Consider the following 26,444-nt stretch of genomic DNA (forward strand, 5'->3'; position numbering starts at 1 on the left):
CTAAACTTGGCAAAGTTTGATCCATTCAATGTAACACTCCTCCAACGTCACTGGCAACACTGGTCACACTGGTGACCTTTGGACCTGTTGATATTAACATGTTAGAGCTAATTAGATGAGGTATGGGTGAGGATGAAGGTATGATTGTACTTACGAATGACGTGTTGGTAGGTTGTGTTGAGTCTATTAACCTCAATATAGAATGTCTTGATACCTGGGACAATGAAGTATGATGAGTTGAATGGATATGGCTGGGCAACAGTTGCCTCATAGTTCAATGATATGTTATGGTGATTGGCGAGACCAGATACATGTAATGGGATACCATCAACAGACACATTGATCGTTGCAAAGTTTGTTCCAAAACTACCTCCATTGATAATGATCAAATCATCATTGAATACAATCTTGTCAACATTTGGATCTAAATATGAATATTGATTGATTGATTGATTGATCGAGTGAGTGAGGTGTGTGTGGAGGTAGAGAGATGGTTGTCATGGTTACTTACTGGCAAAGGTGTAGGTGAAGCTGGTGGTTCTAAGTTGGGAGGTGGAGGTGAATCCGGTGATACCTGCGGTCAATGAGCCACTGAGACCATTGGGTGGCACGACAAAGGTATTGTTGAGGAATGAGCAGGACTGACTCTCAAGGACAAGGTGTCCAATGACGAGGATATTGGGACGATCAACACATGAGAGGAATCCACCAGTCACTGTGATCACTCCACCCTGAGTAGGAACCGGTGATATTGAGTTGACTGTGATGGGGTTCCAAGGAGCAAGGAATAGCTTGATAAGTTCATCATCTTGATCAACGTAGTACATCATCAGACTACCCTCGATCATATTCTCAATGGGATCATCCCATGAGAACATATGTAAAGTATTGTTGTCATTGGATACTTGGTTGTCCAAATATAGTTCATGGGGAACAATCTATTGCCAGTGACAAGATAGTTTGTGTCATTGGGGAGACCACTTCCCTGTAGAATGAAACGGGCGCCTCGTTCATCTGACCAATTATATTGGATTGAGTTGACAACTGGGTCACCTAAGATCAATGTTATTGAAGATAGGGATAATATTAAAATAAGTATTAGCTTAAACACTTGATTAGAATATTAAATATATATATTTATATATGTTGAGTGTCTTTACAAGACTTTGTCATATATTATTGAAACGAAAGATGGATTTGCAGTTCACGATTCGTGATCAGAACTGGCGGGATCATTTTACCAAAAGTAAAACATTGGTATCGTTACAGTCATCTGCAAATGAATCGGTCGAAGAGCAAAGATGATTGCCGCCTCAATTCGGAAATTTGCATTGTTTACCCCACCTACTTAGCTCGCTTTGATTGGTGGGCTTTATTTGAAAAGGCACTCATGTGGACCACATTAGACCTTGTGTTGTTGAACAATCAATGGATAAGTTCGAATGTGGAAAAGCATCATGATCACTCTATTCAACTTGTTTAGATACATATAATAAGGTAATGACTTTGTGATCACTCACTCACTCAATCACTCATTCTATCAATCAATCACTTACTCAATCAATCAATCAATATAAGATGGGAGACATTGAATCATTCTTTAGTGATAGAGTGTCAAAGGATGATCCAGAGGCAATCTTTCAAATTGTAGAGGTTGTTGGTTGTGGCAGCTTTGGAACTGTGTGCGCATGTAGGTGGATGAAGAAAAAGGACAGAGAATTGAATGGCAACAAATTGATCGCCTGCAAGTTTGTAGAGGTTGCTGCCGAAGATGTGGAGACCAACACCAACCTGGCCAAGGAGATCGACATCCTCAAGCAATCAATCGACTGTCCGTTCATCGTTGAATACAAGGGCTGCTATCTAAAGGGTAACATGTTGCTGATCGTCATGGAGTACTGCAAGGGTGGCTCCATATTGGACATCATAGAGCTGTGCCAGAAGCGATTGACAGAGGACGAGATTGCCGCTGTGTGTGCTGGCGTTGTCAAGGGCCTGGTCTACCTGCACTCCAAGCGCACGACACATCGCGATATCAAGGCTGGCAACATCATGTTGGACGAGGACGGTCTGCCCAAGCTGGGCGACTTTGGCGTATCGACCATCGCTGAACAGGGTCAGAAGATGAAGACTGTCATTGGCTCGCCCTACTGGCTGGCGCCAGAGATTGTGATGGGTCAGGGCTACGATCAGAAGGCCGACATCTGGTCGCTTGGCATCACCGCCATTGAGATCGCCGAGACTGTTCCGCCTCGTTTCGAAGTGCCGCCCTCACGAGTGATCTTTATGATCCCGCACGAGGACCCGCCCGAGCTGAGGATCAAGTCGGATTGGACGCCCGAGTTCCACGACTTTGTCAAGGTGTGTCTGGCCAAGAACCCGGCGGATCGTCCCTCTGCGCAGGAATTGCTCAGCCATCCATTCATCCTCAAGGGATCATCACAGCAGATTCTACAGAGTCTGGTGACAGAGTGCATACCATTGTTAAAGCAGAAGCGTGATGAGAAGATCAAACAGATGGAGGCGGATCAGGCAGAGACAGACCAGTCAGAGTTGGACCAAGAGCAGCAGGATCAGCAGGCACAAGAACAGGAACAACTGGAGCAGCCATTACCAACAAGATTGGAATCACTCAAGGGTACAGTGGTCGTACTCAATACAAATACCAATACAGCTACAATGTTGAGGAAGAATCAACAACAACAACAAAACAAGAGACCAGTATCAACAAGGATAACACAACAACAACGCGAGATATCAAACAATAGACCATTGTCTACAAAGGTTGTACCTACACCAACAGCCACAAGAGGTACAATAAGTATTGGTACACAAAAGATACCACAACAACAACAACCAGTAGTGGCAGTAGCTGCTGTTACAACACAACAACAAGTACATCAACTACAACAATCAGATGTAAATAGAGTACTAGAGGATGAAGAGGATCCATATGATGATGCAGAGTATGATGAATATGAGGAAGAGTTCAATCAAGAGGACTATGAAGTGTTCGAATTATAGTATAGTATCCATTATGTTCTTCATTGTACATATGCCCTAGTCGATGGTTTGGTCAATCGACAGCGTCAATAACAACATCAATCAATCATTCATTCATTCAAATCAATCAATCAATCAAACCAACAAATAACAATAAGATGTCATCTTTGCATTTGCATATGACTCGTCTGGGATTAATCCATCCAGATCTTTCATCGAATTGGCGCGATGATCATGAAAATGCTAGAGAGTCTTTCAGACTTTCCGTTCGAGAATGCCTGGGAGTGCAGTTTCCTCGCGTCATTGTCGCACATTCTGACAAAAAAAGACTTTGCGACCAACACACTGGCAACAATACACACATACATAACCAGGTACTGCTTTAACTAAGTATGACCAACAACTATGTTATGTATTAAGCAACAATAACAAAGTTGTAGGAGGTGTTGATCGCATCGAATGGATGCATTGGAAGTGAGATCCATCATCACATCCTGGTTTTGTAGTTGCAGTTGAAATCATTGATGACTCTCTGTCACTCCATTGATTGTTTACTTTGGTAGTAATGTGGTTATGTCTATAAACCTTCATTCATTCATTCATACATATATTCAATAATTATAACAACAAATAGTAATAATAACAGGAATTACAAATACAGGAAACGACAGAGACAGAACAGAACTATTTATTATTTGCATTGCTTTGTGACAACACAACAACCCCCACACGCGACAAAGCACAATAACAGGTGGCACATTACCATTTATATCCATAGACGCGATAATTACCATTCATTGAGAGATAGGGATAGAGGACAACTAGTCCACTCTCAAGGGAAAAGATTAGATTTACACCTTAGTGTAAAGGACAAGACACACACATATTCAACAACAAACATATATATATTTACAGATACACACAACAAGTAATCAAACATGTTTGGCAAATTGGTAAGTGAATTATCTCTTTGTTTGATTGATTGAGGATGTGGTGAATAGTGATGGTGATGTTGATGGCAATGGCGATGTCGATTGTGTGTTCTGTGTGTGGTGATGTTGATGAGTTTGTCGTTCAGATTGAGGGTTGTAATAATAACAACACCCTTCAGCTAACCAGGATAGGTTGATTGATACAGATACCACATCGACACACAATACACACACACTCATACATATATAACCATGTCCATTGCCATCCTTCCATCTTCTCTGTATTTGGAGAATGAATGAATGAATGAATGATTCCCCATATTCACTCAGACTCAATCTCAATCCTCAATCCAATCACATCTCAATCCAATCACATCTCAATAACTAACATATTGATACATACTTATTTATGATGATGGAATTCATTCAAACTATACACATACAGTTAAACTCAAATAATCAATCAAAGGATGAGTTGGACAGATGTAGACATAAATTGCCAAAGGATCAATCGATGTTGACTGGATTCCCAATGACATTGATATCGAATAGCAATACGATGGTACATACACAGAACACCTTGAGGACATACAGCTCCACACCAGTCGGTCTATTATTGACCAACACCGAGTTGTTTATATATAATACATCGGATGATGAACCAATTGAATTGTTATTCAGATGTCCTTATCGAGAGATATCAACGCTGGCCACAGGATACCTACATTCGTCTTCGACCAAAGGACTGCCCCCAGCAGTCGATGGTGTATTGATTGATAACTCTGCAACACAAGGACAGTACTCTATGAAGTTGACACCGACTCAAGGCCGAGCATGGACATTGATGTCATTCTCTCCGGGTGATACGCCAGACATCCAAAGAGAGCGTGTACTCAAGATTGTAGCCATCATCAATACTGTCAAAGAGGAGACCCTACACAAGTCAACTACATCACTCAAATCATCATCTTCATCCAAGAATCTGGCAGCAAGTGGACACGACAATATCACCATTTCAAACATGTATTATAAACTCAATGGACTCATCGTAAGTACCACTGGCCATCAGACTCACTTGCCAGTCACAAGATACTAACCATCGATATATAGATACAAGGTGAGATGTATCTAAGTTTACAAAGAATGTCATTCATTCAAAAGTATATTAGAGATCCAAAGATGAATGTTATTAAGAAGTGTACCGATAATTATAGTTTCTCAATAGAGACCAAGTCAATCTTTGAATGTAAACGAGTGGAGACCAAGATTGTCAAGCATCATGCAACCGTCAGGCTGTCAACAGAGGGCGAACGAGCCAATATCTATATATTCTGTATAAAGAAGCCAGGGTATGTAAATATTATGTATATTTGATCATAGAGATACTAACTTAATGTTTACATCCAGAGTTGTACAATATTTGGAACAAATGATGAAGATTATTGCAGAGGCTCAGGTGGTCGAGACACATTCAAGTAACTCGGTGGACCATGAACATGATTTGATGGAACAGAGCTCACCAGAGACTTCTGATGTAGCATTTGGAGAGGAGGATCAGGATGGTATCATATTTAGTATAGACACGGTCAATACAAAGTTGGATGACAAGCCAACTCACAAACCATTGAAGAACAACTTCAAGGTCAACTCTGATCTGTTGACCAATGACGAGATGATGTGGGTCCAGTCATTGATACCATTGCGGCACACTGACGATACATTGGAGCTTGTGTACAGTACAAAGAAGCATGGCATCAGCATCAGAACATTCTTTTCCCGTCTGACCAACAGGTCGCCCTGCATCATGATCATTCGCGATGACCTTGGTCATGTGTTTGGCGCTTTCACTTCTGATCCATGGAACATGGAGAAGACAACTCATTATGGATCTGGCGAGACATTCATCTTCAAGGTGCGACCCGAGTCAAAGAAGTACGCTTGGACCAGGATAAACGACGACTTTATGCTGTCTACGAAGGAATCATTCATCTCAATGGGCAGTGGAGGAAAAGGAGTTGGACTGTGGATCGACGAGGAGTTGCTCTACGGTTCGACCAACCACTGTGAAACATTTAACAATGAGATTCTGGCACATAGTACCGACTTTAAGATCGTTGACATTGAGGTGTGGTCGCCTGCCGTCAAGAAGACAACACAAGGCAACAAGATGATGAACGCTACAGAGTTGTTTGGAACAAGATTCACTGCCAAGCCAACTGGAAAGGCAATGTCTCCATATGCCTAGGATATTAAATAATGTATTATTTTATTGATTGATCACCTTCATCTTGTTGTTGATGTTACCCGTGCTTCCAAGTGTAGTTTGTGAACCACTATTGGACAATGATGACCACTTAACTTGATTGTAGAATATGTATATTGTTATGGCTGGCACCACTTCAGTCAAGATTAGACAGACAAAGCTAAAGGCATTGTTTGTCGTCTTGATGGTGATCAGCACTAGCAAGAATATTGAATGAAGAATCAATCCGAATGAGCATGATACAGTGACAGTGAACACTTGCATCTTACGAGATGATACGGCTGACAATGATCCAAGTAACCTATTGATCTTGATGCCAAGATATATGAACATGATGCCAAATACAAGGGAGATCATGGCTTGAAGTATGCCATAGAATATTGAGATGATTGTTTGAGTGGTGCAGTTGGACACGGTCTCGAGCACCCTTGATCCACAGAAGCTGATGGAGTTTGATACCTTGGATGCGTTGTAGACCAAGATAATGATGATGCATGCAAGGTAGTCTAGAATGACAAGAGGGTCAACAAACAATTAATGATTAGGCGAGTAAGAGAGTGCAGTCTCACTTATAGACTGTTTAGAATAATAAGAGGGTCAACAAACAATTAATTATTAAGAGAGTACAGCGAGTGTATCCTCATATGTCGGCTGTTAGAAGGGATAGAGTAAACAATCGATTAATGATTAAGCGAGTAGGAGCGAGTGCAGCCTCACATAGAATGGTAAGACAGTTTAGAATGATTAGAGGGTCATTAATTAATGATTAAGCGAGTAAGAGCGAGTGCAGCCTTACATAGAATGGAGAAAGAAACATTATAGACGGCTTGGAAGACTCTGCATGATGACGAGCAAGAGTAGCTTCATATCCAATTGGCGCCATCTGGACACAATACAGTACGTATAAAGGTAGCGACAAGGTCAACGAACGAACAAACAAACAATCAATCAATCAAATTAATACCTTATATTATTATTATTATTATTATTACATATTTACATAATGTCTAGTGATTCTGAATCATCTACATCAACATGGCGCTTAACATGCTGAAGCTGGAGTACAAGAGCTATTGGACCAAGTACTCCAACAACAACCAGCCAGAGCGCCCACCTCCTGAGGATAAGTTATTCCCATCAACCAGTTCATCCTCGATCGAACCCGAGTCTGATGTAGAAGATGACGACGACGACCAGGATGACCAGCCCAAGCTCATGGACATCAATAAGCTTCCCTCAGAGTTGAGAAGGTTCTTGCTCCATCCTCGCATCCCTAGCAGTGTCAACACTCTGTCGTGGTGGGCCGTCAACTCTGTTACCTTTCCCCTAATTTCAAAGATAGCTCGTGACTATCTTGGTGCGCAAGGTGCCACGACTTTCCTCGAGACTTCGTTCTCAGACCTGAACGACATTATCACACCCAATACTGCCAGTCTCTCGGACTCCAGTGTGACCATCAAGTTCGTCACCAAATACTATATGAACTATATTAACAATCGTAAATAAATCTTCTAGTCAATCGAATGAATCGAATATAAATACAATGAATATGAACAACTGTTAACTTGTCAAATGATTATTTGTATTCATAACTCGTCGACATTTATTCACCAATAATCGGGTCGGTTGGTCATCGTCCCAAAAATTAACTATATCCGATGAATAGGAGCCCTGCCTCCACCAAGTCCACTGAATCTGCTCACATGGGAATAATTAATAATAAACTCCCAGTGGACTGGAGTTGTTGTTGTTGTTGTTGTTGTTGTTGTTGTTGTTGTTGTTGTTGTTGTTGTTGTTGTTGTTGTTGTTGGGTAGTTAGGAGAAACATCAGACGTTAGATATCTATTTTGATTGTTATTGTCGGTTCACTCTCTGGTTGGTGTCCACATCGGTACGGTTGACTCCTAGGTGTCATCGGCTCTGTTGTGTTAAAGAGCTCTTTTGGTTGAAGTTGCCTATGTTACTGCTGACGTTTCAATAGTACAGCACATTACATGAAGTTAGTTTGTTTTAATGGGCAATGATTTTGATTGGGCGCACTCTGAAGGTGTCACCTGATGGGTTTTGCACTACTGATCAAAATGTGTAGGATGACCATACTGAGCAAATGGAGATCACAGCAAAAAAGATACAGGCTATCTCTAACTCTGATGGACCATCCTACAAGGTCCCGCAAGCCTGACACCCAAATTTGTAGGATGACCAAATTGAGCAAGGGTCCAATGTTGTATAATGGCCAGGCCAATCCATCAGTCCAGTCCACCCATCCTGGAAGACAGGTATTAATCCACACACACAACAATACTAATAATTAAAGTACCTAAATAGTAATTATAACAATCATCTAATAACAACAACAACAAATAAATATTAATAATGTCATCGGTAGCAATCGATTACAAACCTAAGTCTTCTGGCGGAGAGACGTTGGCCAACCTTTTGCCCGGGGCTGCTGAACGCATTGCCCAGAGCATGAGCGAGAACCCATTGAACATGATTGGCATCGGTGTTGTTGTGGGCGCTCTCGATATCAAGGACCCAATCCAGGTGCTGGCCAACTATGAGCCGGACAAGGAGGATGTTGGCATCATGATCACCTCTGTCATGTAAGTTGTTGTGGACCTTTCCATGTGACGAACAACCTAACTAACTGACACCCAACAACACTGCACTTCTCCCTTTCTTCAGTGGTGTTATCCCAATGGTCGGCCCAATCCTCCAGGGTATCTTTACTCTGTACTGGCGCAGAGCCTCCGATCAGGAGGAGAACGTCACCAAAGAGGAGCTTGAGAAGAAAATCAAGTCCCTCAAGGAGGATATGATCAAGACGATGGAGAACAAGATCAAAGATTCTGAGATCACCCAGTGGACCCAGCTCTGTGGCACTTTCGTCCAGACTCTCTCTGACAACTGTGAGGCCCTGTCCAACGACATGAACGCCCTGTCCTACCAGCTCCAAACCAACGGCCAGGCCAGCGAGCAGGTCAAGGAGAGCGTGCGCATCAAGTTGGACATCACCCGTGACAAGGTGATGACCATCATGAAGTTCTGTGCCAACAACAACTTCGTCAAGTACACCGTCTCCTACTACATCGAGTGTCTGTTCATCTATGGCCTGGTCCTCCGCCACTATGACGTAAGTAGTTTTGACCCTTGCACAACCTCCACCACCACCAATGTTTAACCAATCCCACGCCCAAACTGCAGAGCTTCTGGTACCAGCTTGGAATCGACCCAATTTTTGTGGCTGGCGCCGAGGCCAAGGGCAACGCACCTGGAGTCCTCTCGTTCCGCGAGAAGCTACACCAAACCATCACCTTTGGTGTGCAGCAGCTCAAGACAGTGATTGAGTCAGGAGACTGTTCTGAACAAGACTTGGCACGCGCGTCCATTGTGCTCAAGCAGGACATGTTCTGGTACCCAGTCCCACTTATCTGCCATAACCCCGAGACCAACTACCAGCTGAAGACCTACGCCCTGCCCGAGAAGTCTGGCCCTTTCATCTTCCGCATCCCTGGCGAGAACCTCACGCCTAAAATGTGGAAGCCAAACTTCATTTGGAAGGCTCCCAAAAAGGAGTATTTCAGCGACTGCTACGGCCAGGGCATCGTGAACAGCCGTGTCAACGTGTCGATGAGCTCGCCTCGCGACGTCTCAGTCCGCTTCTTTGGCGATTATGGAGTCGAGAATTTGAAGTGCGATTTCCGTTGCTCCTCCATGGCTGGCGATGAGGAGGTCGAGAGTACCACAGTAACCGATTTGATCCAGCCAGGCTTGGAGTACTTTGCCACTGGTGTGTACTGTAAGGAAGGTTTCTACGACATGGCCGTGAAGAAGGGCGGTTTCAAGGCCGGCTGGGCCATGTCCGAGAAGCTGAGCAATGTGTCCAACCTGGCTCTCAAACTGAACGCTATGCAAGACCCACCCTACCCCCACCCTGGCTACTTCTGCAAGCTTCTCTTTGTCGAGATCATCGTCCATAACTAGAGCTGTGGCAACGAGGTCTCACTCCAACCAACATTACACCATCAAATAAATGTCCAGGTTGTATTTGTCAATGAGTCGCAGAGAGTGAAGGAGTACCAGTGCCAGCAAACCAACTACTAACGTAGTTGCCAACAATTTGTTATTGTTGTTATGTTGTTATGTTGTTATGTTGTTATGATGTTATGTAGTTGTTGTTGTTGTTGTTATTGTTGTCAACAGAATCCATTGAGCAGGCACACATCCACCACGGATGTAATGGAACGATGGCTTACAAATCATTAAAGCGGCTCATTGACAGTGCACTAGAGAGACCGCTCAGATCCAGGCACCAAGGGGTGTGCCCACACGCAACCGACCAACGAGCCGACAAACGAGCAAGACGTAAATGAAAGGTTGGATGAGGATGACAGCACCGTTGATGGTGTAAGCACTGTCGATGGTGTAAGCACTGTTGTTGTTGTTACTCCAATGAGAGAGACCTGTAGGTAAAGTACGGTCTTGACTTGACTTGAATGACTTTTGGACCTCTTGAACTTGAACTTGAATTATGTAATCATTCTTGAACTTGACTTGAATCTTGAATCACATTCAAGTTCAAGTTCAAGAATTGATGACACTTGGTTTATTGATTGTTGTTGTTGGTCAAGAACGCCTGTAACTTGCGAGTAACAAACGATTTGCCTATTGTCTTGGGCTTAAGACGGTTCCTGTTGGCTGTTACCATGTCTGGTCCATGCTTGAACTGGCGCTCCAAGAACACAGATGAACAAGATATGGCAAGATAGTCCTTGGCTATGGCTGCCACAGTAGGATACAGATGCTCATATCTCCTCCAATACTCCAATGCAGGCTGTAGGATATTTCGATATGGTTGATACTGTGTAATGACAATGGCTGGAAATTGCCAATGGTTCGATCAACAAAGGACATGTGCACCCTAGACAACCAATCCAATTCCAACTCTTGCCGACTAACCTCGTCCATCCCCACAATATCCGTAAGGATGAATCATCGCCAAGGTAGGGAACTGGTTCCTCATGGTCTTCCAATAGTCAAGAGGATTCYTCTCCCCTTGACGGTTGGTTGGTCGAGGTAGGCACTGAGCTCATTGGCAAGCTTGACCTTGCGTCTCTTGACACCAGCTCCAGTTGGCACAGGAGCATGCATGGCGACCTCAGACGTTGTTTGCAGGCTCGAGATGGTGAGCCTAAACCTAGCACCAGCAGCAGTAGCAGCAGTAGCAGCAGTAGCAGCAGTAGCAGCAGTAGCAGCAGTAGCAGCAGCAGTAGCAGTAGCAGCAGCAGCAGTAGCAGTAGCAGCAGCAGTAGCAGTAGCATCAACACAGTAGCAATGATCAGCATATGGTTAGTTTGATACAAGTTGGCATGGCTACTTATTGGTACAACCATGATGGATACAATCAGTTATACAACGAGATATCACCATTGGATGCAATTATAATTCTGATCGTTCATTGGCCTCATTGAATGATTGGTCAACTGATTATCCATTTGGGTACTGACCTATCATCTGGGTTGGGCCAATCCTATCCAAGGAGAGTAAGGTGGTGGAGACTCTGGATAGGGTTGTGGGTATGTACTTACTGAGCACGGAGCCTTACTGAGCTCCTCGTTAGTCATTTGATGGAACTCGCCTTTCTTAATCGGGACTGAGAATGTGCTGCTTCTCATGATGGCGGCGTACATGCCAGAGACGTCGTACTTGTAAAGAGGGCCATTGTATGTGTCGGCGAACCTCAATGGTCCATTCGATGCCTTGGCTATCCACTTGGCTTCCTCTTGTTCGATGATATCTGGAATGACATGCTTGTTGTGTTTGCTGAATAGGTTGAGGGCGGCCTTATTAATGTTTGATCCTGTAAAGTACAAATCGATGATGCCATTGGTACCTTCTTTGAGTGCGTCGGCGTCTTTGATAAAGTCCAGCCATGTCTCCTCCAGCGTCTTGATGGGCTTCTTGCTCTTCCTCTTCTTGGCAGCCTCTACTTTGATGTATCGACACTTGGCATCGAACTTTTGTTTCTTGAGCTCCTCGACCAGTGATGCCTTGCTCATTGTGCTGTGAGTGGTGCCATCGTAGATCTGCACTTGATCATTGTCGTCGTCCCACTTGTACGCCACTACTGGGAGTATTCTGTCATCGTTGTATCTCTTGAGGATGATGCCCTTGGGCTCAAATGATCCCTCCTTGTCTAAAGTGTAGTGCTCGTTGGTTAGTTTGAGATTGACGACTCGGACGTAGTTCTCGGTTGAGGTATTGCATTAATCACCTTTGACATTGATACAGATCTTGAGCTTCTTCTCGATCACTTTGCGGAGCTTGAGTGGCACCATGGCGTTGCGCTCTAGTTTGAAGAATCGCTTGAAGATCCATGGCGTGCTAAAGTGTTCCGTCACCTCGTCTGGATAGGCGGCTTTGAGGCAGTCGTAAAAGCAGTCGTTGTATTTGCCATTACAGCCGCCTGCTCTGAGGTTAGGATGAATGATAAAGATGTAGAAGCCCTTGATCGTGAGATCGTCGAGGGGCTTGCCATCGTACTCATCTGGGTTGAACAGACTGATCGCATCACCTGCCTTTGTGAACTTGCCCGAGCGATATTGACGATTGGCGTATTCGATTGCGACCTCGAGACGAGCAGCAGAACCATCATGATAGAGATCGTCACTGAGCCGTTGTGCAATCATTCTGATCGTGTCACGATTGTAGGCTCCCGCGTAATGTCTCATCTGACAGTCGAGGTTGTTGAGTCTGGTTGTGCTGTAGGTTGCTGGCATGTTACTAAAGATAATCATTTAGAATTATTTGTTGGCCATCAACTGCTTGTGAATGTAGCCCTGTTTGTGTCGATTGAGATTGGTGCGACCCACTTCAAAGCCACACTCACACTTGACCTTTTCTTTGATGTAGGCCTTGTGGCGTTCTCTGAACTCCGGGTCTGATTGATAATGATGTTTAATTGATGGCATTCTTATATCTATTGGAGAGAAACAATATTATGTACATGTTTGGATTGGTCAACAGGCTAGTAGTGGAAGTTTGGAGTTGCCTCGATCATCTTCCTGAGAGTACACAAGTCAACATCGATTGTTGCTGGATTTGGCAGACCCGGATCATCAGGACCTAGTAGTCCTGGTGGGTGAATAACTGGGACACCACCAGGAACGCCATTGAAGACCTCGGCAATTGGAAGTTGGAGCAGATATTGGGCAGGCACAGCAGGAGGAAGTACACCGAGCACAGGAGCAGGAGGTGCAAAGTAGGGGTTAGCGGCAATTGGATGTTTGTATCCCAATATTGAAGCTTGGGGAACTCCAAGACCAGTGAAGAAGGTGATAGTTGGTCCATGGACAAGCGGTCTCGCCCCAAAGGATACAACGTGTGTTGGTCTGATTGGAGCTAAGCCAGCTGCTCTGCGATACAAGAATGCCAGTGCACAGAAAGTAGTTGCAGGAGGTACACCTAATGCATTGACAGGTCCACCAAGATGATTCTGGTTTGGGTATCGTGAGAAGAGCTTGATGCATATCACGAACTGAATGTCCGTGGTTGCACCAAGATAGTTGACGGCCCGTTGATGAAGCAGGTCAAGAGATGAGGAGTGCACTCCGACTTCGATGATGATAATAGGAAATGGATGGTTGCCTGGGTTGGATGCCAAGAGACCTCCAGCAACAGGATCGGGTCTACCGGTTGGAATGATGCAATTGTCGGCCATGTATCTAATTCCGGGTGCAACATCCATCATCCTTCCTTGTTCACTCATCAGATGATCCATTCGATTCTGAATCATGTACACCATTATCCAAGGCGCGATCCGATCGTGAATGACGGATGGATAAAGCTGTGTGATATACACAGTTCCATTGTCGTACTGGAGTTTGACCTTGGGGTTGCCCTTCTCGTAGCTGAGGAATCGCTCCAGTGACACATTCTCTTCGAGGACATAGCGGGTGGGCAGAGCAGACAGATCATCATCCTCTAGGTTCTGTACAATAAGATGGTATTGCTGGAGTGCAGTCGTATGAGCATGAGATTGAGTGATAACAATTATTGTACGTACATTTTGGAGTTGTTCAACTCTGGTTGGGATCCATGGAACTGATGTTGGTGGTGAAGGTGAATGTGCCTTCTTTGCCTTCTTCTTTACTCTGTGACCTTGGGAAGTTTGTGTTCTCTTGGATGAGACTTACATAGTAGCTGTGATGATGAGGACTCCTCGTTTCCAATGACATCAGCCATTATCTCTTTGTATGAATGAAGTGGTGGAGTGCAAGGTAATGAACCTCTTTGATTGACCTATCATCCAATCACCCACTCATGATTGATTTTATATGGCACAGGAACTTCAACCCCTCAACCAACAAACCTCACTTTTACTCACCACATCTTCTCAGGGAGTTTCAGGGATGATCAAATCAACCAAAAAGAGTAACAGTGTCCAAACAGGGAGTCGGGGAGTCGATGGTGGAAGAAATTTAAGAATCAAATAATTTCTTTCAATTATTAAAAAGTTTCCACCATTGACTCCCCAACCTCCCTATGTCGATACACATCCTCTTTTTCCCCAATTTCCCTATCCCTATTCCCCTCCCTTCCCTCCCCAAGTTGCGACAGATACACTTTATTATTCCCTCCCCATTCTCCTCCCCATCCTCCCCAAGTTTGTCGACACATACTCTTTATTATTATTATTATTATTATTATCCTCCCTAGACTCCCCAAAAGAAATATAAAAGAATATAAAAGAGTAATTGGAAGTAAATAATGGAAATCGCGAAGCGATTGTAATGTTGGATAGGGGGCCCCCTGAGTTATACACACACTGATGATGTACCATAATCCAAGTATGAATGAGAAGCATGTGAAGTAGATGAATGTTGGAAGAATGACCAAGACATAGTCCGATGCCATCTATGCTGTGATTGACAGGATGAGAGCATGAACCAATTTGGGCACCTCTATCTTTGTGACCAGTTTGTAGGTGATCCCAGTCAATTGGAATAGTCCCCATACTGCACACATTCCAAATATGAAGGCCAATATGTATATCATCACGCGTTGTTCCAAGTTGAAGAACTCCTTTGATTCTCGCCAGTCTGCAATTCGGGACACAGGGAACAATGTCACATTGTTGTTGCCTCCATTAATGCTTGGCATTGTGAAGTTGACACATACCATATCTTGTCCATTGAGTTGTGCATCTTGTAGAATGAACGAGGATGATGTACCGCCTCCACTACTGTATATCATTGCAATGTCTTTGAAAGGGAAGTCGGGATTTGATCGAGATATAACTTGACAGATTGTGAAGTTATTGACCTCACCTTGTATCCTGATTCCATCATTCTGTATGATGCCAACAAATGATCCACGGCGATTGGTGATTCCATACCTGATTGGAGACTTGTAGCTAAAGAATTCAGCACTGAGCGGCACTCGGGATGGTTGCAAAGCATATGTCTCCCTGCTGATCTCTGACAGAGTGATTAGCACACACGAGTCCGAGACAGAGTTGGTGTTGAATTGAATGTATCCATTGATTACTTGGTACTTCTTGGCCTCCATTGAACAAACTCTGACTTCTTGAGTTGGTACTGATGTTGATTGGAAGCATTGACTACCACCTCTACCTGAACAACTACATGCCACTCTCAACACTGTCCTTTACTCGTTGGAATTGACAACTTGATCGAATGATGTCAAACTTCATAATGTTGCTAAGTTCAGTGCTGAATCCATTGATGCTGAATGAGTAGCCATAGGATGATGTGTTTACAAATCCAAGGTTGCTGTACCATGATGGTTGAACCATAACACCAGGTAGCCATCGTCCAGGGGTCCATTTGAACTTGTTGGTCCACTTGTACAAGTCTGGGCTTGATTGACATTGGTCACACTCACCCTGGCTCATCTCGTTGAATCTGACTTGCCCCAATGGATTGGCGTAGTTGGACATCATGCAACCCATATTTGATTCGCATTTTGTTTGACTGTCTGCTGCGTCCCACCACCAGTACTCAGGACCTTGTGACAGACATTCATTCTTCCATTGAACAACAAATATCGGGTAGCAGCCCATTGGACTCTCGTATTCATATCCTTCACAGACATATTGATTAGATGGCTGATGGATCACTGAATGATTGCGAACACATAGACCATAGACTGATGTTGTGCCTTGTGTGGTCAACCTTGTACTACCAACTGTTTCAAATGTGAAGTAGTAATCATCTGAGCATGAACCAGATCCAGCAAGACACTTCTCCTTGGTGCATGGTACTGGCTTGACTTGACAGACCCATTCCAATCCTTTAGCATGACACTCTTCCGATGGGCAAAGTAGAGCAAACAAGCCATAAGTATCCTGAATGTTGACAACTTGATTGATTGAGCATATCTGTGACCTGGCATATACCATCAGTGAAAGTCATTGATGAAGTTTGATTGCACAACGATGGAGTGAGGTTTGCGTAACATCCAGTGTATGATCCTTTACATGCATATCCACAGTTTCCAGTACATTCTCCAAGGTCCGCACATTCCTCGGCATTGGCAGTGAAATTGTATTTGCCATTGGGTAGCATACACAATGGCTTGGACATTTCTTGACATGATGTTTGATTGAATCCATCCAATACATGACATAAAGTTTTGTTTGATGAGCAGTGTCCACAGAAGCTCATGTCCTTGCATCGGACACACTGACTTGATGTCTCGTAGTAATCGCACATCCTTGTTGAGTTGGGACAGATGCCATTGAGCATACAAGTGTCCTGAGTCTTGAACCCAAATGGTATTCCTATAACTGGTCCATAGTAGTCGGAGTAGATACTGTGTGGCAGAGGACAGTATTGATCAAGACAGTTCATGACCTGTACGGTGGACGTGCGGAGCTGGTAGACTGTGCGGTACGAGTTATCAATGCTGGATGTGCAATCAATCATTCTGAACGAGTTGTAAACAGAGTCGATGAGCAACTGGTTATCATTGGATGAGTTGGACAATCCAAGTTGGAGCTTGAGTGTGAAGATGACGGAGATTGGAGCATGTTGAAGGATACACAAGATGTAAGACTTGTCTTGCTGGATGAGCGGGATGATGCATTTGCGAGTGTGCACATTGCATGTTGACCCTGACGGACATTGATCATCACTATCACACCATGGCATCGTATATGCTTGATCTTTGCATTGTTGAAGTACTTGGATCAGTTCATATTGTGCCAAGTTGATGTCTAGGAGCGACAGTGCGCACTCACGATCAACTCGTGACCTTGATGTATGGTAGTCTTGGAGAACTGATTGAGTACATGAAGGACTGGTACATAGATTTAGCTCGGCGGTTTGGAATCCGGCAAGGCTGTCGATCGACATTGATATCTCGCGAGCTTGGCAACATTGTTTGAACTTGGCAGACTTGCTACAACAAGGATCATTGATGTAGTCTCCAGTATCCTCTTGACATTGATTGGATAGTGCAGTTATATTCTTTCGTTCCAACAATAATAGATTGGTTGCTTGATTCATACATGATATCCATTCATCACGGAATGAGAATAGATCCATATTGTATCGTTGAGTCATCAATTGAATATTATCATTCGTGGTTGACATGTCATGACAAACTGATGATCTGATCAACTATACCATCATACTTGTTGTAATCACACGATTGATTGAATTCACCGAACTCCAAGTCTAAGACATCATCCAACACCTAAGTTGATTGATTGAGTGGGTCAGTATGATTGAGTGATTGGAATGGTTCCAATGAGTGTTAACATACATTTCCATCAATGTCAATGAATACACCAGTGAATTGTAACCTGGCTTGGGATAGAGTGAGCAGGTTGTTGTAGTTGATAATGTAGTCATTGGTCCTTTGTGATAGTTGATATGTTGCTTGGAATCTTTGAGGACTGAATGTAGTGTCGTCAACGATCATCTCAATCTTGTTCAAGTCTTGTTCTGGATACAACTGTGTGAGGTATGGATCATGTATCATTGAAGGCGGTAAAGGCCAGAATGGAGTCAAGGTGTTCATTGGGTAACCAATCTGGAAGGGACCAGTTCGTTGTGCTCCAAAGTATGTTTCACCAATATCCACTGAACCTTCTTGATGTAGCAGTATGGCACCATTGTAGTACTTCAATGTGGATGCCACTCTATCATTTGTAAACACTGGTACCCTCCACGCATTTGCATGAGTAGTCAGCACACATGACAGATTAGTCATACTAACATCAAACTTGATGTACAGCACCTTGCTCTTCCCATTCTTCCAAGGTGTCATAGGCAATGTTCCCAAGAAATCATCTGAATAATAGTGTTTTACTGTGATCACGACAAGTGAGTCAGTGAAGATCGAGATAACGAAGTTGTTGGATACTTACATCCTATATAATATATTCTCCATTGATGATGCGTGATGTTGGGACTTGGATAGAGATCGGAGATGTAAATGTTTGATTTGATATCAGTTGCTCGACAATGTATTGAGAGTATAAAAGGTTGATCAACAATGAGTGTGTACATCAATGGTGAATCAGTTCTTAGAATGAGTTGTCCATTATCAATACATTGATGATCCTTTGTAATGTTGTTGCATGATGTCGTTACTTGTTTGTTTGATGATTGTGATGTGTTGTTATAAACAGGTGGAACAGGACTTGAATATAAAGTGAATGATATATTTCCAACATAGTCATACACCTCTGCTTGAAAGTATGATGTGGTACGAGTCCAATATGGTGCGACAGTGTCTGAAGGGCATATTATTGTATAAGAATGAGCATCTGAACTAACTCCACCTTGAACTGACAACATTATCGTCTCTGAAAAGTTTGTTCTACCAATCATCTCTGCTCTCAAATTAAAAGTTTGGAAGGAATTTGTTAGTTCCAGTTCCATGAGTTGGATAGATCAATGGAACATACCATTAATGCCTCTGGGATACTTAAGTTTGAAGGGAGGTATCTTAGAAAGATATTCTGGAATGGTTGTAGTCGTGGTAGGTTGACAACAATGGTCTTGTTTGCCTCCAATGTATACCATATATCATTTTGACATGGTCCATTATTACATGGTTTGCATGAAGGGTTGCCTGATACTGTCTTTCCACAATGAGTATGACTGGCATAGTCACAAGTACAATCGATATCCGACTGAGGTGCTGCTGGCAAAGTGAAGTTTGGACATGGTATTGATATATATGTATATAAGTCACGATCCAATTGAAGATCCAACAATGCATATTCATAATGTACTCCAAATATATTAGCTGACTTATTTTTCAGCCTTACTGAGTTTGTCATATTCCAACTCGCAAACACATTGTAGGAACTGCATAATACCAACAACATCAAAGTTGTTATCATTAACAACTTTGAACTTGTCATTTACTTGAATATATATATTATTATTATTATGATTATTTTATATATTATATATATCTCTAGACCTAGGTTATTTATAAACTGTATCCTTTCGTTTTTTTGGTATGTTTTAAGATCTTGCATTGGATATTTGAGTGTCATCCATCGTTAACGAAAATATCCCTACTCAAGATATTTTCGTAAACGATAATCATCTTAAAAACTAGATATTTATATATACCGATAAATAAGAAACGATCCATACAAATAGTTGTTGATGTTACTTCTTCTAATTTATATTATATGTTGATACATATAAATATTCAAGTCGAGTAACTAAAATGAAACTGAAGATGTATGAATGAGCAGGTGTTTTGAAACAACAACACCAAAGACCAAACCAGGTCCACATCTTGTTCAACAAAATATCTTATTTAATTTAAAGTAGTAGCTATATTGATAAAGAGAGAGAGTAAAGATATAATTATTATAGAAGTAGTAGTTTGTAGTAGTAGTAGTAGATATTAGGTTGGTTGTTAGTTATGAACTCGACAGCAGCATCTTCATCAATATCGAATAGTAATACTTCAGCTGCGACTATTACTCGTACATTGGGTTCGGTTAGTCCTCTGGGATTGCCTCGATCAGTGTCCAACTTAGAACGTGGACCACTGCACTCGAATCAACAACTTCAACTACACAACGCTACAAATGGAGGCGGAGGAGGCATCGCGAATATCGCATCTTCAAAGCCTGCAGCAACATCATCAACGACAACTGCAGCAGCAATATCATTATCATCACTAGGGCATTCAAACAACAACAATAATGCAGGTAGTAATGCACCTGTATTCAACATCACACAGAGTGAGTCACATCTACTTGTGAACATCAAAGATAACCCTGCATTCAAGCTGAAGTTTGTCAATGGTGTCAATGGAATGATGTCAATAGGTATGACTTGACATGACTTGCATTGCATGAGCAATGTATCACCTTCAACAACTCATATTGACGACGATATACTTGACATACATAACCAGAGATTGACTTTGCAGATGTAAAGACTCAAACATATAGTATACAATCAATTAAGAATTATACAAAGAGATACTACTTCAATGGTATCATCAACTCATTCGGTAAACAACCGACGATTTGCGAAGACTCTCATTTCTTATCAAACGACTTTACAACGGTTGGCGTAGCGGATGGCGTTGGATCATGGCGATCAGTTGGCGTGGACAGTGGAGAGTATAGCAGGGGCCTGATGCAGTATGCCCAGAGTATAGCGAACGAACATCCACACTACAACCCATATGAGTTGATCGAGCATGCCTATGTCAACACAACGAATCGAGTGCCAGGCAGCTCGACCATATGTATATTGAAGTTATCCGGATCACGACTCTACAGTGGTCTCGTTGGCGATTCATCCTTCATCGTCATCAGGAAGGACAAAGTGTCCTATCGTTCAAGGGAACAGACACACAGTATGTTGATGTAATTGTTGTTGATGGGTGACAACAGACAGAGCTGACACTAACATTATGCGACCATCTGTTCAGAACCAAACTGTCCATATCAACTTGGACAACAATCATTGGATCGACCTTCCAATGGCGATTACCAGGACCTTGAGGTACAGGAGAATGATATTGTAGTAATTGGCACAGATGGCTTCTTTGATAATGTGTTTGACGAGGAGATACTGGAGGCGATAAAGAAGGTCAATTCGATACAGAGCTTCTTCCAGCATCTGGCGGACACGGCGCGCAAGAAATCCATCGATCCCAATTCAAACACGCCACACGCAGTGCGCTACAACTCCAAAGGTGGCAAACCTGATGACATCACCGTCGGATGTTTCGTTATCACTGAGAAGGGCTCAGCGGCGAAGCAGCAGTAACACCTACCTACCTCCTTCCAATCCATTCATTCACTCATGTATAGTTTGCATACATAAACCAACAACCTTCTTCCTTCTTGTCTAATCAATTAATGTAGTTTTATTAGTTGAGTTTAAATGATGAGGTCATGTCTTCATTGTCCTTTGCAAGCAGTGTCAGCTGGATGAGCTGCTGTCGGGATATAAGGAGGCTGAGCCTGGAGATTGGTTATGGCATCCCAATCAATTCCCTCAAAGAATGGATGTTTCTTGATCGATGTAGAATCCAATCTCTTTCTCTCTGGTGCAATAAGACTATGAATGGTTGGAAGTTGATTAGTTGAATGTACATTATAGATCGAATGAATGAATATACATACTCTCTAATGAGGGACTCTGCAGACTTTGGTATATTCTTATTCTTGCTGAAGGCGGTGTTCAACAATCCTCTCCAGTTGCCAATGTTTTGTCTAATCTTTTGTTCAGTGGTGTCTGGCGACTCGACAAACAATGGACTACCAGTGAGTAGCTCGAATAGGATGCAGCCCAAAGACCAATAGTCACACAACTTGGAGTAGACTATGCCTTGGACAACTTCCACTGCCATATATTGTGGTGTACCAATATAACCTGTGTATGACTATGTTGTATGATTGATTAGTCAGTTAGCCATGTGTCAAAGGACCAAGGTCTTTGAACTCTGGATACATACATTGTTCGGATTTCTCAAGAATGATGAGAAGTTTGGAGGTGTATTGCCCAGCTCCTTGGTGTTGGAACTGAGATTGGCGATTTCTTTGCAACTGCCATAGTCACAGAGAACTAGATGACCGTCTCGGTTGATCAGTAGGTTCTCGGGCTTGATGTCACGATGCAGGAATCCCATGTTGTGGAATTGCTCAATGCAGACTAAGATCTCGGCGATATAGAACTGGATATCATCGTTGGTAAAAGGGTTGTTGTCACACAATCGTTTGTAGACATGATGGTTGAAATCTCCACCCGATATGTACTCCATCACCAAGTTGAAGCATCCCTCCTCCTTATCAATGAATGCATAATATAATTGAGGTGATCTCTGACTGGCCTTTTCATTATTAGCAATCATAGCGTCTCTTTCTCTCATTGCTCTTTTTTTCTACATTAAATTATAATAAATATTAATATTAGTTAATTTTCCAGAAAACATGGAAATAAATAATTAATAACTTACAACTAATTCTGTATCATATGCATCAAGATAAGGTATCTTCTTCAATGCATATATCATATCTGATTCTTTATGTTTGACAATGCAGACCTCGCCATAGGCACCATTGCCAACTTGTGATATAACTTCGAATGATTGACTGTCGACCCTATCGGCACCGTCGTGCTGGTAGAGGAACTCTTCCTCGACAGGCTCCACGGGGACATTTAATCTATTCTCCAAAGAATGAATGGAAATTGGTTCCATATTGTGAAGTATCTATATAATAATATATAATAATAATAATAATAATAAATAATATAATAATAATAATAATGGATATGTACTGTACTTTGAAAGTTGTTGTTGTGATGGGCGATGTAATGGATTGTTTGATGGATGGGGAGATGTAAGGCAGGGTTATACAATGGAATTCGGATGATGTTGACAATGAGTTGATATATATAGTATGATGATAATAATATTATATTCCCTTGGGGAGATGTGTGAAGTTAAGTTGTTGTAGTAGTAGTCAGAAGTGGAGGAGGTGGATAATGATTTACTGATTGTAATGGTTTGTCGTTGTAGGTTGTCTAATAAGTTTGTATTGCAATGGCAATAGTTGTGTTGTCCCTCCCTTTCTATCTGTCTGACGTCGCTCAGCTAATGTAATGTAATAGTACTACCGAATATTATAATTGACCGCCGTGTGTTTGAAGGGTGGAGCAAGTTGAATGTGTTACAACGAATCGATGATGATGGCTGTGGATGATGGGGCAGAGTCGTCAATCATGTGTGTGGACTCAATCAATCGAGAGATATGATGTATGATTGGTTGAATGGATGGATCGATGTCCTGTCAGTGAGTCTGTCTGTTATCGTCTCTCTGTTGTCTTTGTCCGAAAGATTGATTGATTGATTTGATTGATTTGATTTGTCACTGATGAGTAGAGTGTAGATTGATTGATTGAGTGTTTGAGTGTTTGAGTGTTGAGTGAGTGATAATGAGCTAACTCTCAGGTGTGATGTCAGAGCTAGAATGAATGTCTAGGTAATGTTATTGGACAATCTCGTAGAAAGGTTGGAAGTAGTGTTGTAGTTGATGGGATTGATGCAGGAATGCAAATGTCTACAATGTATCTCCGGATATATCAGCGAGCTCTCTCTCTAGTCCGTCTCTCTCAAACGCGCGCGCTCAATGCCATTTCTCACTCACCTGAGAGTGTTTGAGGCTGTTAGCGGTATGTTGTTCGATGAGTGTGCTCGGTCATTACGAATACACCCACCACCTTAGGTGTGAGTGTGAGTGTGAGTGAGAGTGTCGTGTTGTGTTGTCTTTGGTCTGTGTTGTGTTGGTCTGAACATGATTCCGCGCCATCTATCCTTCCATCCATCCGTGTGTTAGAGGCAATGGTGGTTGTGTAAGTGTGTGGCAGTGTGTTTGATTCCCTCACTCTTTCACACATTATCATCGATAGAGGGAATGATGTGTTACTTATTATACACTACTGTTGCCGAATCAACAACAACATCGATGTTGTTGTGTGTGAATCTGTTCACAGTGTTTGTGTGTGTATGAGAAGTCAGGACAATCACTACCCCCCATCTATTAATAATTCTTCATCCACATTCACCACTACCCTCTCTAGATGTGTGTAGTGTTACAAATATAGTAATATCATTATTTGTTATAACAACAACAACATGGATTAAATCAGTTAAGGTCATCGGATCAACATTATAAATAATTGTAATAACATCCATAAATAGTTACAGATACTATCTCTATGCCCACCACTTAATACATACATATACATATATGTGGTTTTATTACTAAAACGGGACCATATTCTTTGAACTGACTTGACTAACTGATGAGGCACAACAACTCTCTCTCTCTCTTCTGTGTATGATGTGGGTTGGTTGTATCACTTTGTGTAAGCATGCACTTAAGAAGAGAGTGTGTTGACAAGCGACAGGGAATATATATCTCCATGACCATCCAAGGAATGAAAGTGCGAGAATGAATGAAGGATCATTTATGATGCCGACGAGTGTTTCGAATCAAGTCATTAATACCTTATCGATGGTACTACAACTACTGACACTGCTAATGCTACTAATGCTACTGCTGCTGCCGTCGCCACTACTATTACTGTTGTTATTGTTGTCATCGACATCCAACAATGCTTGACATTGTTCTTGGAGAATACCTCGATAGACTTGGAAACGATGATTGATTGACTTTTGTGTGTGCACTTTGAGTGTGCCTCCAAGTCCACCAGCTTGAGGCTGTGGAGTACCAAAGACAACTCGTTTGATTCTACTGTGTACCAATGCCATTGAACACATGATACATGGCTCTCTAGTGATGTACAGACATAGGTCTGTGGCAAGGTATGCATCTTCCTCGCTGTTTGGATGTGTTTGAACGCCATTGCTTGTTGACAGATCGATTCCTGCCATCTTTAGTTTGGTAGCATGCACCGATTGATGTTGTTCGGCCAGTTTGTGAATGGCATTCATTGTGCAATGTGATAGTATTGGAGACAACAAGTGATTACATGTTGCTGCCATCTTGCCAGATGATGATGATGACGGTGACATATCGTGAGTGGCCACATGCACCTCATCGGTCTCTGGATCAACAATGACACATCCAACTGGATTGAATCCAAGACTCTTTGCAATGTTTGCTTGCTTGATGGCTCTCTTCATGAATGTTACCATGCGACTTAGTTCAATATCCTCCAAAGTTGGTACCAATGGAGTTGAGCTACATAGATGGAGCAATGTTAGTGATTGATCAATCAATCAGGGTTGTCCCATGCAACAACAGATGGAGGGCACTTACAAGAAGTGTGACTTGAACACTAGTGGCCATATCTTGTTCCATTCAGTCCATATTGCATGTGTCAATGGTGGGTATCGCGGAACATCTGCCGTGGTAACTGTAAGCTTATTGCGGTTCAACAGAGATATCAGATCTGATTGGAATGGTGTACACTCGCGGTATACCATATCATGGATTTGAGTTGTTCTTTTGATCGATTCATCACCATATGAAGAAGTAGACTTGTCATCGATATTCTGAGTTGAGGCCTCGTTGAAATAGTTCAACAAGTTTGGATATCTATCGTGTGGACAGAGTAACAGTTGTAACTTGATATTGTTCTTTTGGTGTTGTTGTTGTTGTTGCTTCTTATTCTTCTTTGCCTTGGTCTTCTTGTCATCCTCCTCATCACACACATTGTCATCAGCCTTGCTTGTATCGATACCATTGACATCGCAGGTTACATCGACATTAACTTTGACATTGACATTGACATTGACATTGACACTGCCATTACTGTTATCATCGTCAACAACAGGAGTGGATGTACTGGGTGCACTTGAGTCCTCTACCTTTCTCATCTTCTTCAAATGCTGTAATTCAACCAACAACTCCTTGTCCTTATCATGTTTCCCTATCAACTTATTAAGCTCTGCCAACAACTTATTGGCACTCTGAGGTTGTACCTCTGTTATATATATAGTGACTATCGAACTTGAGCGAGTAAGTAATTCGTTCATTCATTCATTCATTCTATCAATCATTCATTCAATCATACCTAGTTCCAATCCTCTCTCTTCATGATCACTCAACACAGGATGTAATGATGATCGTACATTTGCCAGTTCTTCAACAGATAGAGGATCAATCCCTACCTTCTGGTATGTATTTGTATTCATTCTACTTCTTTGTTTGTAATTTAAATGAACAAGAAGTTGGGTCAACATGATGTTTT

General features: G+C 42.3%; 13 protein-coding genes across 13 annotated transcripts; 6 read left to right on the forward strand and 7 right to left on the reverse strand.

Annotated features, from left to right (window-relative positions):
- Positions 1-25: 25 nt before the first annotated feature.
- Positions 26-878, reverse strand: SAMD00019534_046830 (hypothetical protein; the record flags this gene model as incomplete). Its single annotated transcript, XM_012900173.1, has 3 exons — positions 26-84; positions 155-424; positions 512-878. 3 exons carry the CDS (start codon positions 876-878, stop codon positions 26-28), a joined length of 696 nt encoding a protein of 231 aa, XP_012755627.1.
- Positions 879-1,563: 685 nt separating this feature from the next.
- On the forward strand, positions 1,564-3,018 carry SAMD00019534_046840 (hypothetical protein; the record flags this gene model as incomplete). Its single annotated transcript, XM_012900174.1, has 1 exon — positions 1,564-3,018. A coding segment is annotated over one exon (1,455 nt), but the record flags the coding sequence as incomplete, so codon positions are not given.
- Positions 3,019-4,449: 1,431 nt separating this feature from the next.
- On the forward strand, positions 4,450-6,180 carry SAMD00019534_046850 (hypothetical protein; the record flags this gene model as incomplete). Its single annotated transcript, XM_012900175.1, has 3 exons — positions 4,450-4,983; positions 5,046-5,284; positions 5,343-6,180. 3 exons carry the CDS (start codon positions 4,450-4,452, stop codon positions 6,178-6,180), a joined length of 1,611 nt encoding a protein of 536 aa, XP_012755629.1.
- A 1,053-nt stretch (positions 6,181-7,233) lies between these two features.
- Positions 7,234-7,704, forward strand: SAMD00019534_046860 (hypothetical protein; the record flags this gene model as incomplete). The annotated part of the gene is made up of 1 exon (XM_012900176.1): positions 7,234-7,704. The coding sequence occupies one exon, from the start codon at positions 7,234-7,236 to the stop codon at positions 7,702-7,704; it is 471 nt and encodes a 156-aa protein (XP_012755630.1).
- An 870-nt stretch (positions 7,705-8,574) lies between these two features.
- SAMD00019534_046870 (hypothetical protein) lies at positions 8,575-10,185 on the forward strand (the record flags this gene model as incomplete). Its single annotated transcript, XM_012900177.1, has 3 exons — positions 8,575-8,804; positions 8,887-9,334; positions 9,406-10,185. The coding sequence occupies 3 exons, from the start codon at positions 8,575-8,577 to the stop codon at positions 10,183-10,185; spliced, it is 1,458 nt and encodes a 485-aa protein (XP_012755631.1).
- A 1,161-nt stretch (positions 10,186-11,346) lies between these two features.
- SAMD00019534_046880 (hypothetical protein) lies at positions 11,347-11,559 on the forward strand (the record flags this gene model as incomplete). Its single annotated transcript, XM_012900178.1, has 1 exon — positions 11,347-11,559. The coding sequence occupies one exon, from the start codon at positions 11,347-11,349 to the stop codon at positions 11,557-11,559; it is 213 nt and encodes a 70-aa protein (XP_012755632.1).
- Positions 11,560-11,711: 152 nt separating this feature from the next.
- Positions 11,712-12,980, reverse strand: SAMD00019534_046890 (hypothetical protein; the record flags this gene model as incomplete). The annotated part of the gene is made up of 2 exons (XM_012900179.1): positions 11,712-12,397; positions 12,476-12,980. 2 exons carry the CDS (start codon positions 12,978-12,980, stop codon positions 11,712-11,714), a joined length of 1,191 nt encoding a protein of 396 aa, XP_012755633.1.
- Positions 12,981-13,228: 248 nt separating this feature from the next.
- SAMD00019534_046900 (hypothetical protein) lies at positions 13,229-14,445 on the reverse strand (the record flags this gene model as incomplete). Its single annotated transcript, XM_012900180.1, has 3 exons — positions 13,229-14,191; positions 14,267-14,304; positions 14,397-14,445. 3 exons carry the CDS (start codon positions 14,443-14,445, stop codon positions 13,229-13,231), a joined length of 1,050 nt encoding a protein of 349 aa, XP_012755634.1.
- Positions 14,446-15,117: 672 nt separating this feature from the next.
- Positions 15,118-15,771, reverse strand: SAMD00019534_046910 (hypothetical protein; the record flags this gene model as incomplete). Its single annotated transcript, XM_012900181.1, has 1 exon — positions 15,118-15,771. One exon carries the CDS (start codon positions 15,769-15,771, stop codon positions 15,118-15,120), a length of 654 nt encoding a protein of 217 aa, XP_012755635.1.
- Positions 15,772-17,820: 2,049 nt separating this feature from the next.
- On the reverse strand, positions 17,821-18,441 carry SAMD00019534_046920 (hypothetical protein; the record flags this gene model as incomplete). The annotated part of the gene is made up of 2 exons (XM_012900182.1): positions 17,821-17,922; positions 17,992-18,441. 2 exons carry the CDS (start codon positions 18,439-18,441, stop codon positions 17,821-17,823), a joined length of 552 nt encoding a protein of 183 aa, XP_012755636.1.
- A 1,680-nt stretch (positions 18,442-20,121) lies between these two features.
- On the forward strand, positions 20,122-21,488 carry SAMD00019534_046930 (hypothetical protein; the record flags this gene model as incomplete). Its single annotated transcript, XM_012900183.1, has 3 exons — positions 20,122-20,533; positions 20,623-21,072; positions 21,148-21,488. The coding sequence occupies 3 exons, from the start codon at positions 20,122-20,124 to the stop codon at positions 21,486-21,488; spliced, it is 1,203 nt and encodes a 400-aa protein (XP_012755637.1).
- Positions 21,489-21,622: 134 nt separating this feature from the next.
- Positions 21,623-22,923, reverse strand: SAMD00019534_046940 (hypothetical protein; the record flags this gene model as incomplete). Its single annotated transcript, XM_012900184.1, has 4 exons — positions 21,623-21,782; positions 21,848-22,107; positions 22,180-22,605; positions 22,681-22,923. 4 exons carry the CDS (start codon positions 22,921-22,923, stop codon positions 21,623-21,625), a joined length of 1,089 nt encoding a protein of 362 aa, XP_012755638.1.
- Positions 22,924-24,720: 1,797 nt separating this feature from the next.
- On the reverse strand, positions 24,721-26,070 carry SAMD00019534_046950 (hypothetical protein; the record flags this gene model as incomplete). Its single annotated transcript, XM_012900185.1, has 2 exons — positions 24,721-25,432; positions 25,511-26,070. 2 exons carry the CDS (start codon positions 26,068-26,070, stop codon positions 24,721-24,723), a joined length of 1,272 nt encoding a protein of 423 aa, XP_012755639.1.
- Positions 26,071-26,444: the final 374 nt, after the last annotated feature.

This window comes from Acytostelium subglobosum, assembly GCF_000787575.1.
Source record: "Acytostelium subglobosum LB1 DNA, scaffold: scaffold8, whole genome shotgun sequence".
In the NCBI taxonomy this organism is placed as follows: Eukaryota; Evosea; class Eumycetozoa; order Acytosteliales; family Acytosteliaceae; genus Acytostelium; species Acytostelium subglobosum.